General features: G+C 38.8%; 1 protein-coding gene across 1 annotated transcript in view; it reads left to right on the top strand.

Moving 5' to 3' along the window:
* Window positions 1-13699, top strand: part of edc4 (enhancer of mRNA decapping 4) — a 113047-nt gene that overhangs the window by 61645 nt on the left and 37703 nt on the right. The window contains exons 14-16 of the mRNA XM_039763082.1: window positions 11-102; window positions 4640-4836; window positions 7055-7143. Coding sequence (XP_039619016.1) covers window positions 11-102; window positions 4640-4836; window positions 7055-7143 — 378 coding nt within the window. The remainder of the gene's footprint in view (window positions 1-10; window positions 103-4639; window positions 4837-7054; window positions 7144-13699) is intronic.

Genomic DNA, 13699 nt, shown 5'->3' with positions numbered 1-13699 from the left:
GGCATTGTAGATCTCTTCAAGATGTACAAATCTGGTTTAAACCACCTTTGTCCTCGCAAACATCCTTGTTTGTGGTTGGCCCTGTTTCAAATGAAGACTATGGTGAGCTTTTTTTAAAGTAAAATTCCCTAAAAGAGGCTAAGTTATGCATTTTATTTAAATGAAAAGTTTCATTTTGTTCTTTGATGTTATTTTATACAGTTAAATTGAGACATACAAATATATGTAGTGTGTGTCATACCAATATATTTAAATCTAGTGACCCTGAATGTTTTTTATTCTTGTATTCATTGCTCAGTGATAAAATCAATGACCTATGAATGTGTCTTTTTAGACTCACGCAATTAAATGTAGCTGTCGTTCTAAGTATATTAAATAAATTTTAATAGCTGCCAGTAGTGTTTTATTTATATTGGTTGTGTTAGTGCAGTGTGCCTTTTTTCAGCAGTGCATTTACTACATTCTAGTAATCTAAGTGGAATTTCTGTTGAATATAAGGCCTAATTTAAGGGAGAGCGCACATGAGCCTTGATGGTGGTGCATGTTAGAATAGCTATCTGAGGGCAGCTCAGTTTTGACACTGCCATTTTTATGTATATATCCAGGTGTTTCTTCCCAATATAAGTCTGTGTAAATATTTGTCTTGTAAATGACATTCCAGTGATTTCTGTCATCAAGGCAAATCCATTGCGGTATCTACCGTAATGAGCCTCTTTTGTCTCCTGGGACATCAGTAATCCTAACTGAGGATGGATCACTGCAAATGAGGACACAACAACAGTTATCAGTGTATTTTATTAATACCCAAAGCAACAGTGTTCAAAAAATACAGTGCAGTTCGTATTTTCAATAAATGTTTATGAAAATCAATACAGTGCATCTGGAAAGTATTCACAGCACATCACTTTTTCCACATTTTGTTATGTTACAGCCTTATTCCAAAATGGATTAAATTAATTTTTTCCCTCAGAATTCTATACATAACACCCCATCATGACAATGTGAAAAAAGTTTCTGGAGGTTTTTGCAAATTTATTAAAAAACTGAGAAATCACATGTACATACGTTCACAGCCTTTGCTCAATACTTTGTCGATGCACTTTTGGCAGCAATTACAGCCTCAAGTCTTTTTGAATATGATGCCACAAGCTTGGCACACCTATCCTTGGCCAGTTTCGGCCATTCCTCTTTGCAGCACCTCTCAAGCTCCATCAGGTTGGATGGGAAGCGTTGGTGCACAGCCATTTTAAGATCTCTCCAGAGATGTTCAATCAGATTCATCTGAGCTCTGGCTTGGCCACTCATGGACATTCACAGAGTTGTCCTGAAGCCACTCCTTTGATATCTTGGCTGTGTTCTTAGGGTCGTTGTCCTGCTGAAAGATGAACCGTCGCCCCAGTCTGAGGTCAAGAGCTTCCTGGAGCAGGTTTTCATCCAGGATGTTTCTGTGCATTGCTGCAGTCATCTTTCCCTTTATCCTGACTAGTCTCCCAGTTCCTGCCGCTGAAAAACATCCCCACAGCATGATGCTGCCACCACCACGCTTCAATGTAGGGATGGTATTGGCGTGGTGATGAGCGGTGCCTGGTTTCTTTTAAACGTGATGCCTGGCATTCACACCAAAGAGTTCAATCTTTGTCTCATCAGACCAGAGAATTTTGTTTCTCATGGTCTGAGAGTCCTTCAGGTGCCTTTTGGCAAACTCCAGGCAGGCTGCCATGTCCCTTTTACTAAGGAGTGGTTTCCATCTGGCCACTCTACCATACAGGCCTGATTGGTGGATTGCTGCAAAGATGGTTGTCCTTCTGGAAGGTTCTCCTCTCTCCACAGAGGACAGAGTGACCATCGGGTTCTTGGTCACCTCACTGACTAAGGCCCTACTCCCCGATCACTCAGTTTAGATGGCCAGCCAGCTCTAGGAAGAGTCCTGGTGGTTTCAAATTTCTTCCACTTACGGATGATGGAGGCCACTGTGCTCATTGGGACCTTCAAAGCAGCAGAAATTTTTCTGTAACCTTCCCCAGATTTGTGCCTCGAGACAATCCTGGCTCAGAGGTCTACTGACCATTCCTTTGACTTCATGCTTGGTTTGTGGTCTGACATGAACTATCAACTGTGGGACCTTATATAGACAGGTGTGTGCCTTTCCAAATCATGTCCAATCAACTGAATTTACCACAGGTGGACTCCAATTAAACATCTCAAGGCTCAGGGAAACAGGATGCACCTGAGCTCAATTTTGACCTTCATGGCAAAGGCTGTGAATACTTATGTACATGTGATTTCTCAATTTTTTTATTTTTTAATAAATTTGCAAAAATCTCAAGTAAACTTTTTTCATGTTGTCATTATGGGGTGTTGTGTGTAGAATTCGGAGGAAAAAAATGAATTGAATCCATTTTGGAATAAGGCTGTAACATAACAAAATATGGAAAAAGTGATGTGCTGTGAATACATTCCGGATGCACTGTAGTTACTGTGAGGATAATACTGATAAAAATATCTAATTAGTACTTACTTTTTGCATACAGTAAGTTTTGCATTTTGTTAGCATAGATTTATTTTTCAGTGATCTGTTTTTTGCTCTTATTTCCCTTCCTTGCTGGTCTTTATTACTGTCATTCCAGGTCTGTGGAGTCGTTAGATAAATCCTTAGTTTCCGATACTTCTGACTCCGACTCTTCCTCTGTGTTTAATATGCTAATGTATTTTCTATGTTTATTGAAGGAAGGCAGCATACACATCATTTAACCACAGAACTACTGGCTAGGAAGTTGACTCTCTACTGTGTTGGCCAGTTTAAACAAAAGACAAGAACCCCTGAACACACATCAGGCCATAGCACATGCCTCCACCTACATCATTACACTTGTTTACACTCAAATTAACTTGTTAAACACATTATATCTGAAATAAAATGAAAACACTTTTTGTAATGTACCATAATCCAGATCACAATATGTGAATGTCAGGTTGTATAATAGCACAGCTGAACTTCACACTAGTAGTAACACAACTATGCACCGCGCTATATTCTTACATCAGAGAAGTACTTAATTATGACTATTGTTTGTGAAATTAGACATTTGAACTTTGTGTATTTTTTGTCATTACAATTTAAATTTTTTAGAAGTCGGAGTTGGTACATTTTTTGCCGACTCCGACCCCGACTCCAGGTACCCAAAATTGACTCCGACTCCACAGCCCTGGTCGCATCTAGTCCACTATATTTTTAAAGACTCTGTATTAATTTTCAGTATTGATGTGTATTCCTACATGACTCTCTTATTAGATTCCCCTATAATCTACCAGCATTCCTTACAGATTTTCTTAATTATGGAAAACTTTTATTACTTATTGAACCCCTCTGCTAATGGATATTTTTTTTTTTATTCCCGCCATGATTGGTGCTTTGAATTTAATAATAATAATTCATTACATTTTTATTGCACTTTTCTTACTACTCAAAGTGCTAACATACGGAGAGGACCTGGGACACAAACCAATGATCTCCTTACATAGAGGCAATAGCACTACCACTGCTCCACCTTGACATTTTTAATTTCAACTCGCATACATTGTCAGTCATGAATATCTCTCTGAATACCACCTCGTTTTCCAGTTATAAATGCGCTGTCTCACATGTTTATCTTCTTTTAGGATGAATGCAGCCAAATAAAACATACTCCACATTCCATGCAACCTCAGACTCAGGTGACTGTACACTTTGCATTACAACAGTGACCTGAAGTATACAGCCTTGACAATGCTAGAGTGGCTTTGGGACAAGTCTCTGACTGTCCTTGATTGGCCCAGCCACAGTCCAGATGAAGGCTAGGGATATACTTAACTCTATGCGTCACATGCAGTTGTGGATGCTGCTGCTATGTAAGCAGTGCCCTGACTGTACTTGCATGCCTACTTTATGTACATCTGGAGGATTCCACCAGGAGGCAGTGTGTGAGAAATCTCAGTATCAAAACAATGTCTGGTTTCACTGTGTTGTGAGTTGAGGGAAGAAAGATGTTAAAGATAAAAATTCTTTGTTCTGATGCTGTTGCGAAGGTAAAAAAAAAAAATGCAAGAGCAACATGGAAGATGGTATATGAGACCTTTAAATGTATTGCATCATTATGATGGGGAATATACGACATTTGTATTGCCTACTTGAGAAGTGGATGAGTTAAAGCAATATGAATACTTTTGCATGTCAGCATTGAAGTTTGATGATTTTATTCACCGCATTGATCCAGGCATCAGACATCAAATCACGCAGATTGATCCTGTTAGAGTTGCAAAGTGGCATGCTATCACATGTTGATAGTAAATGACACGGAATGTCAAGTACCAAAACTTCAACACACACGCCACCCAAATTTTTGCTCGTACTACAACTTGTGCATGAGGGTATGAATACTTAACGTGAATGAGAGAGTTCAGTTTTTGATATTAAATAAATTGGCAAACATTTCTGAAATGTTTTTGTATGTCATTATGGGTTATGGAATGTAAAATGATAGGCAAAAATGTCAAATTTATCCATTTAAAATTGTACAACACAGTAAATTGTACAGAATTGGAAGGGATCTGAATACTTTCTTAATTCACTGTATAATATTTTAGATTTTTTGTTTTTTAGGCTTTCCTGATCATCTCTCAGATGTGAATTTAGAAGGGTTAGGTTCAGATAAAGAATCCAGCCGGGGGTCCCAGCATGACTTGCGTCGGATATCCGATCTTCCTACACCTGCTGACTTTTTGTCACCTTCAAATGAAGCTAAACCCAAACTGATGACTCCTGATGCCTTCATGACTCCAAGTGCTTCATTGCAACAGGTAAGAGCTGCAAAAATTCTTTATTTGGTTTGATTTTATGCTCTTGAAAGCTTAATTTTTTTTTCCTTCTGATTGCAAAGTAATTTTAAGTGATCATTGACAAATGTTGGCATTACCTGTTTTAGCTCTAATACTGTAGTCGATGTCAAACCTCTGCATACTCTGGTAATTTAGATTGTGGTTTTATAAAAGATGAAACGTGCCCTTTTTCACCTTAAGACCTTTTAAAGAATAGTATATAGGTAAAAAATATGGTTAATTTAAGAAAAAATAAATGCAAGTTAGAAAAATGGTTCAATGACTTGGTTGCACTAGTATATACTAGCCGTATTCCAAAATGGATTAAATTCATTTTTTTTCCTCTGAATTCTACACACAACACCCCATAATGACAACGTGAAAAAAGTTTACTTGAGGTTTTTGCAAATTTATTAAAAATAAAAAAATTGAGAAAGCACATGTACATAAGTATTCACAGCCTTTGCCATGAAGCTCAAAATTGAGCTCGGGTGCATCCTGTTTCCCCTGATCATCCTTGAGATGTTTAATTGGAGTCCACCTGTGGTAAATTCAGTTGATTGGACATAATTTGGAAAGGCACACACCTGTCTATATAAGGTCCCACAGTTTGCAGTTCATGTCAGACCACAAACCAAGCATGAAGTCAAAGGAAATTGTCTGTAGACCTCCGAGACAGGATTGTCTGGATGCACAAATCTGGGGAAGGTTACAGAAAAAATTCTGCTGCTTTGAAGGTCCCAATGAGCACAGTGGCCTCCATCATCCGTAAGTGGAAGAAGTTCGAAACCACCAGGCCTCTTCCTAGAGCTGGCCGGCCATCTAAACTGAGCGATCGGGTGAGAAGGGCCTTAGTCAGGGAGGTGACCAAGGACCTGATGGTCACTCTGTCAGAGCTCCAGAGGTCCTCTGTGGAGAGAGGAGAACCATCCAGAAGGACAACCATCTCTGCAGCAATCCACCAATCAGGCCTGTATGGTAAAGTGGCCAGATGGAAGCCACTCCTTAGTAAAAGGCACATGGCAGCCCACCTGGAGTTTGCCAAAAAGCACCTGAAGGACTCTCAGACCATGAGAAACAAAATTCTCTGGTCTGATGAGACAAAGATTGAACTCTTTGGTGTGAATGCCAGGCATCATGTTTGGAGGAAACCAGGCACCGCTCATCACCAGGCCAATACCATCCCTATAGTGAAGCATGGTGGAGGAGCATCATGCTGTGGGGATGTTTTCCAGCTGCAAGAACTGGGAGACTAGTCAGGATAAAGGGAAAGATGACTGCAGCAATGTACAGAGACATCCTGGATGAAAACCTGCTCCAGAGCGCTCTTGACCTCAGACTGGGGCGACGGTTCATCTTTTAGCAGGACCCTAAGCACACAGCCAAGATATCTAAGGAGTGGCTTCAGGACAACTCTGTGAATGTCCTTGAGTGGCCCAGCCAGAGCTCAGACATGAATCCGATTGAACATCTCTGGAGAGATCTTAAAATGGCTGTGCACCGATGCTTCCCATCCAACCTGATGGAGCTTGAGAGGTGCTGCAAAGAGGAATGGGCGAAACTGCCCAAGGATAGGTGTGCCAAGCTTGTGGCATCATATTCAAAAAGACTTGAGGCTGTTATTGCTGCAAAGGTGCATTGACAAAGTATTGAGCAAAGGCTATGAATACTTATGTACTTGTGGTTTCTCAGTTTTTTATTTTTAATAAATTTGCAAAAACCTCCAGAAACGTTTTTCACATTGTCATTATGGGGTGTTGTGTGTAGAATTGTGAGGGAAAAATGAATTTAATCCATTTTGGAATAAGGCTGTAACATAACAAAATGTGGAAAAAGTGATGCGCTGCGAATACTTTCCAGATGCACTGTAAATACTCTTGCAAGCGAAATTGAGCCCATAGAATCTGACTATTTAGCTATTAGACTATTTTTCATTCTTCATTTTTCATAATATTAGTAAATTCATGCAAATTTCAGTTTTAGTTTTAAATCAAAAGTGACAATGTATGTGTCTAACTTAAAGTGTAAAGTATTTTTTCTGTATGCAAACTTTGATACAACCAGAATCTTTAAAGTCAGTCAGAATTTTAGATGTTGATTTATGCCCTTCCTGTTCACTTATGTTAAATTACTGTTGTGAGAATTTCCTATAACCTTTTTCTTCATGGCACATCTAAATCTGCTTTCTCTTCCATCCCAGATTGCTGTTTCACCTGGTAGCAGTGTTAGTACCCTAACTGCTGTCACAGCTATGAGCAGCAATTCTGTTGGGGACAGTGGAGTGTCAAGGTTGGTCCTGTTTTCTTTATAATAAAACCTTTATTGCCTTCACCATTCCTTGGTTGTACATGGTGTCACATAATTGTTTGTTTATTGCTGGAGACTGTAAAGTGACTGGTAACTTTACTTTCTTGTAAGGCTGAATAAAGATGCAGAACTTTAATTGCTTCTCACTTTCAGTTTCTGTTCAGTAGTACATTGCCTTGCATCAGTTTTCATAACCTTTAAGTGTTTTCCAATGTTCGTTGAATATAAACTGTAATTATGATTATTATAGTACTTTATATTGTTCCAGACTTCTTGGTTAAGAGCAAAATTATTAAACTTGTTAAAATGTTTGTAGTGTATATACCAAGTTCTGTAATATGATTATTGCATAATTATTCAGACCCTGTATTAAATATTTGTGTTATGGTGTTCTGAAAAAGTATTTGCCTCCTTTCCAATTCATTTTGTACAGTATTTGTCACAATGAAGGTTTCAGATCTTTAGAGATGATATAATATTAGATAAATGCAAACAGACTAAACATAAATCCGTTAAGCAGCAATTTAGAAATAGTGTTAAATAATAGTTATCCAACATCCTTTACTACCCATGTAAAAAGGTAATTGCCCCCTTAGTTACTCAAGCAAGTAGCTGACCAAAGTTAATTAGGAATCATACTCAGCTGACTGAACACAGCCATTCCTGATTTCTAGTTAGCCATGTTGAATTTAAACCTTACCAAGAGAAGGAAGTAGTTGCCACAAGGTTTCTAAAACAGTATTATGATTTGATCAAAGGAAATTCCAGTGGGGATGCACCATGATGAGATCAATTATCTCCAAATGGAGAATATTTGAAACAGGTGTGAATCTTCTCGTGAAAGGTCTGCCTGCCAAAGTTTCCACAAGTACAGAGCAGAAGACGTATTCTGACATTTTTCTGGGATCCTCTTTGACTTTTTAGAAGAGCTGCAAGCCTCTTTAGCCTCAGCTAGGGGAGTTTGAGTGGTCTAGTCAAAATCCTCACTTAAACCCAATAGGGATGCTATGCTATGACCTGAAGCAAACAGTTCATACATGTAAACATACTACTGTATCTAAGTGAAAACGGTTCTGTAAGGAATAGAAATCCTCAGCATCCATGTGAAAGCCCCCACATGTGATAAAATACTAACTTATTTAAGCTAACATCAAATTATAGGAATCATTTAGTTGGAAATATACAGTAAGTGCTAAAGGTGCTGTAGCCAAATATTGTAACTATGGAGGCAGTTACTTTTTCAAATGGGTGTTGGATAACTTTGATTGATTAAGATCATCTGAGAATTTATACAAGTGACATGACCTGGTGTTTAAAAGAGATAGGACTGTTCTTTGTGGTGCTGTTGTGTTGCTCAGATCCATATCAGAAACCCATTCCTTAAGTCTCACAAACTGAGGTCTGCCCAACAGCCCATTATCCAGGACACCATTGGCTCATCCGCCTGCATATCTCTGAGCTCACCCCTTAACAGGGATGGCTGGCTGGTACTAAAGGCACTGGTAAAATCTGAAAACATAAATTCACCATGCTGCCAACTTTGCCCAGGTGAGAATGTGCTTTGTAGAGCAGAAAGATAATTGCATCCTCCACTCCAATCCTTGTCTGATTGTGGTTCCAGGTGGTCTGCCAAAAAAGGATTCATATAGTCTAGGGTCAGCCTTTCAAAGTTGAGATGTAAGATCAACTTGTCTGTAGTCGTGAGGTGAAGAGGCACCTGCCTTCTTTGGGACAGGAACAATGCAGGATGTTTTCCATAGCAGCGGCAATTTCCATGGTCTTGGGGATTGACTGAATAAGTGGCCAAGAATACCGCAAAGTGGGTTGGCATAGGCTTTAAGAACTCGGATTGACTCAATCTGGTCAAGCAGCTTTTCTTTTGTGTAGCTTCTTCAGTTGTCTCCTTACTTGGTTTTCAGTTATGGACAGCCATACTAATGGTCAGAGGTGGACTCATCACTGGCCATTCTGTTTGATGTGATGGAATTTGTTGATGTACTATAGTAGGGATGGTTTGGGGATACTGGTCATTGAACACAGGTGGCAATGGGAGGGAAAATGTATTAAACTTTTTCAGGGTGTTCATTTTGTTCACATCTCCTTCTAGCACCTGAGCCCTAGATTGAGTCCAGTAATTATGCTCAGTTCTTTCCAGACATCTTTCATGTTATTCTCTCTGACTTTTTTCTATTTTAGCTTTGTAAGATTCCTTTCCTTTTTTGTGCTTTTTCTTTAGCACTCGCTGTTTGTTCTTCAGAGCCTTTATGACCGCAGATTTGAATGCTCTCTTTTTTAGCTCTTTAGTAATCTAGGGCTTGTTGTTTTAATACCAACATACTGTCTTTGAGAATACCACAGTGTTGAAACAATAGTTAAGATAGTTTTTGATGCAGTGACTGAGTTCTTCATTGTTTCTTGAATAAAAGCCTTCACTCAGGTTCCCCTTCTCCAATGTTGCATTTTGTCTAGAGGCCTGAGGCCATTTATTATGTAAAATTCAGTGTGTAAAAAAAACAGGATGTTAAGAAATGGTAAATACTTCTTTTTTACAGCACTTTACCGATTTCTGCAACAACAGCTTTAAGTGTTTTGCTATAGATATCTTCCTTATTTGTTCACTTCTAAGTATTGATTTTTACCCATTTGTTACAGGTTTAGCACTAGAATTCCTGAAGCCTATGAAAAAAGTCGTAATGCTAGGCCACCTTACATTCATTAACACCTCTTGATCAGCGTCTTTGTTTTGCAAATGTGTAAATCAGCACAAGCAGCATGCTATCCCATCCCACCATCGATGCTACTGAAGCTTTCCCACCTCAGGTCTCTTTATCTGGGTGTGAGGTGCCTGGAATTGTATAGGGTAAATATATTGTTATTTGGAATACATACATTTCATGTACGTTCCATTTGTACAGCGATCTGGGTACATGTTGGATGACAGGAAATGCAAGGCAAGAAATGTTGAACACATAACTATAACAGAAACTTTTTCCGTGTTCTAGTAATAATGATGTGAAGTGTATAATTTGTGAAGACTTTTTCGTCCAAATATCAAACATGTGTGCTTTTATTCAAGAATATAACCAAAGAAAAAAAAACATTCAGTTTACTTATTGCTGTCAATGAGTTAAATACCCAAGCTCAAATGTCAATTGACAGAAAGTTGATATGTCTTCTTGGATGGTGCAGAGGTAAGAACTGCTGCCTTATAACCAAAAGTCAGCAGTTTCTCGTTTTGAGTAATGAGCAGTTATTATAGTAGTAGTAGTAATAATAATAAAAACATGCATTTGATTTCAGTCTGTAACACCAAGTGTAAATTTTTGGTACCTGCAAAAGATATCGCTGAAGGGATTTAAGCAGACACACAAACACTGCTGAATCATGTCGTCTTGGTATCTTGTTGTCACTTTAATTTTTTGTTATTCAGTTTTATTCTTGAATGAAAGCACATTTGTTTCATTATACCTTTGAGAAAGTGTTTTTTATATTCCAGTAACCACTTGAATGATATTAAATCTGTCTCTACCTTTCTCACGCATGCACACTCATGCATGTATGAAAATGTCATTATTTGAAAATGCTATGCCATTTGAACATGAGTTGTCATTTTAACATGTTTTTTTGTTTGATCTTGCCCATACTCTGCATTATGGTGCATAGTACTGAGAATGCAGACAGGCTTCTTCTTTTTGGACACGTGTACTGTCAGCATGGCACTGTCAGATCTAAACAGTAGCGTGGAGAATTGCTCACATACTGAAGTGACTTTAGCTGCAGGTGGAAGTTCCCATCCAATTTTATTTATGGTGCCAAGCAGAGTTGTATTGCGGTGCAGCAGTCTATTAGCCAGCGAAAGCAATGTGAAGAAGTTGTCTGTTACGATTCTACCATTATTCAGAAACTACTCCATAAGCTTTATGACCATAGTCTCGGAAAGGTCGGAAACAGTTGCTCATCAACAGTAATATGTTGCTGTGGGTTGTTACTCAAAACACTGTTCCAAACTAAAACATTACCAGATGTCCGAGATCGCAGCAAATCTGTCATTTTTCACATATTCTGCACGGGTGTCTTTGTAGTCTGAAAGTGGTCACGTAAAATCGTATCTTTGATTGCTGGTACAACAAACAGTTCTGACCATGCATCAACCACAGCACCAACTGTGGTCATGTGAAAAGAATGAAGATAAACTACCTTCAACTCAGACAGGGAGAGGCAAGTTCGTTATACCACGTGAATGTCACTGGCAAATTAAAACAGTATAGTGTGTACAAGTGCCGGTCATAAAATTAGAATATCATGACAAAGTTGATTTATTTCAGTAATTCCATTTAATAAAATAAACTGGTATATTAGATTCATTCATTACACACAGACTGATGTATTTCAAATGTTTATTTCTTTTAATTTTGATGATTATAACTGACAACTAATGAAAGTCCCAAATTCAGTATCTCGGAAAATTAGAATATCAATTAAGACCAATGCAAAAAATAGGATTTTTAGAAATGTTGGCCAACTGAAAGGTATGAAAATGAAAAGTATGAGCATTTACAGCACTCAATATTTAGCTGGGGCTCCTTTGGCCTGAATTACTGCAGCAATGCGGCGTGGCATGGAGTTGATCAGTCTGTGGCACTGCTCAGGTGTTATGAGAGCCCGTGTTGCTCCGATAGTGGCCTTCCAGCTCTTCTGAATTGTTGGATCTGGCGTATTGCATCTTCCTCTTCACAATACCCAAATCTATGGGGTTAAGATCAGGCGAGTTTGCTTGGCAGTCAAGAACAGGGATACCATGGTCCTTAAACCAAGTACTGGTAGCTTTGGCACTTTGTGCAGGTGCCAGGTCCTGTTGGAAAATGAAATCTGCATCTCCATAAAGTTTGTCAGCAGCAGGAAGCATGAAGTGCTCTAAAACTTCCTGGTAGACGGCTGCGTTGACCTTGGACCTCAGAAAACACAATGGACCAACACCAGCAGATGACATGGCACCCCAAACCATCACTGACTGTGGAAACTTTACACTGGACCTCAAGCAACGTGGATTCTGTGCCTCTCCTCTCTTCCTCCAGACTCTGGGACCTTGATTTCCAAAGGAAATGCAAAATTTACTTTCATCAGAGAACATAACTTTGGACCACTCAGCAGCAGTTTTGTCTTTAGCCCAGGCGAGACGCTTCTGATGCTGTCTCTTGTTCAAGAGTGGCTTGACACAAGGAATGCGACAGCTGAAACCCATGTCTTGCATACGTCTGTGCGTGGTGGTTCTTGAAGCACTGACTCCAGCTGCAGTCCACTCTTTGTGAATCTCCCCCACAGTTTTGAATGGGTTTTGTTTCACAATCCTCTCCAGGGTGCAGTTATCCCTATTGCTTGTACACTTTTTTCTACCACATCTTCTCCTTCCCTTCGCCTCTCTATTAATGTGCTTGGACACAGAGCTCTGTGAACAGCCAGCCTCTTTAGCAATGATTTTGTGTCTTGCCCTCCTTGTGCAAGGTGTCAATGGTCGTCTTTTGGACAACTGTCAAGTCAGCAGTCTTCCCCATGATTGTGTAGCCTACAGAACTAGACTGAGAGACCATTTAAAGGCTTTTGCAGGTGTTTTGAGTTAATTAGCTGATTAGAGTGTGGCACCAGGTGTCTTCAGTATTGAACCTTTTCACAATATTCTAATTTTCCGAGATACTGAAATTTGGGACTTTAATTAGTTGTCAGTTATAATCATCAAAATTAAAAGAAATAAACATTTGAAATACATCAGTCTGTATGTAATGAATGAGTCTAATATACAAGTTTCACTTTTTGAATGGAATTACTGAAATAAATCAACTTTGTCATGATATTCTAATTTTATGACTGGCACCTGTATATTTAAAAAAAAGCTAACTTTTACAAGTAGCCAAAATTTGTACCAGTTGTTACAGACTCAAATCAAATGTATGTTTTTATTTTATTATGGTAATAATAGCAGCTCACTACTCAAAATAGAAAAAGCTCGGGGTTGAGCCTGCAACCTTTTGACTACGGGATTGCAGTTCTCACCTCTGCACCAACTCAGCAAACTTGTTGACTTTTTGTTTATTGGTATTTGGGCTTTGGTTTTTTACTCATTGACAGCAACATGTAAATTGAATGATTTCTTTTTCTTTGTTTATGTTTTGGAATAAAAGTGCACTTGTTTTGTTACACATTTTGTGAAAGTTTTTACTTGATATTTGGACTAAAGCCTTTGCACATTGTACACTTCACATCATTATTACTATATTGTTTTAGTTATATGTTCAACTTTCCTTGCCTCGCATTTCCTATTATCTAACATTTACCCAGATCGTTGCAGAAACAGAGCACACATGAAATATATGTATTCCAAATAATATATTTTTTACCCTGTACAACTCGAGGCACCTCGCTCCCAGATAAACAGACTTGAGCTGGGAGAACTTCAGCTGCGTCGGTGGGGGATGGGATAGCGGGGTGCTTGCTGCTTGTGCTGATTGAAACATTTCTAAAACAAAGATGCTGATGAAGAGGT

This window comes from Polypterus senegalus, chromosome 9, assembly GCF_016835505.1.
Source record: "Polypterus senegalus isolate Bchr_013 chromosome 9, ASM1683550v1, whole genome shotgun sequence".
Classification (NCBI taxonomy): Eukaryota; Metazoa; Chordata; class Cladistia; order Polypteriformes; family Polypteridae; genus Polypterus; species Polypterus senegalus.
The sequence above is the reverse complement of the archived record's forward strand: the minus strand, read 5'-3'. Positions and strand labels throughout refer to the sequence as shown.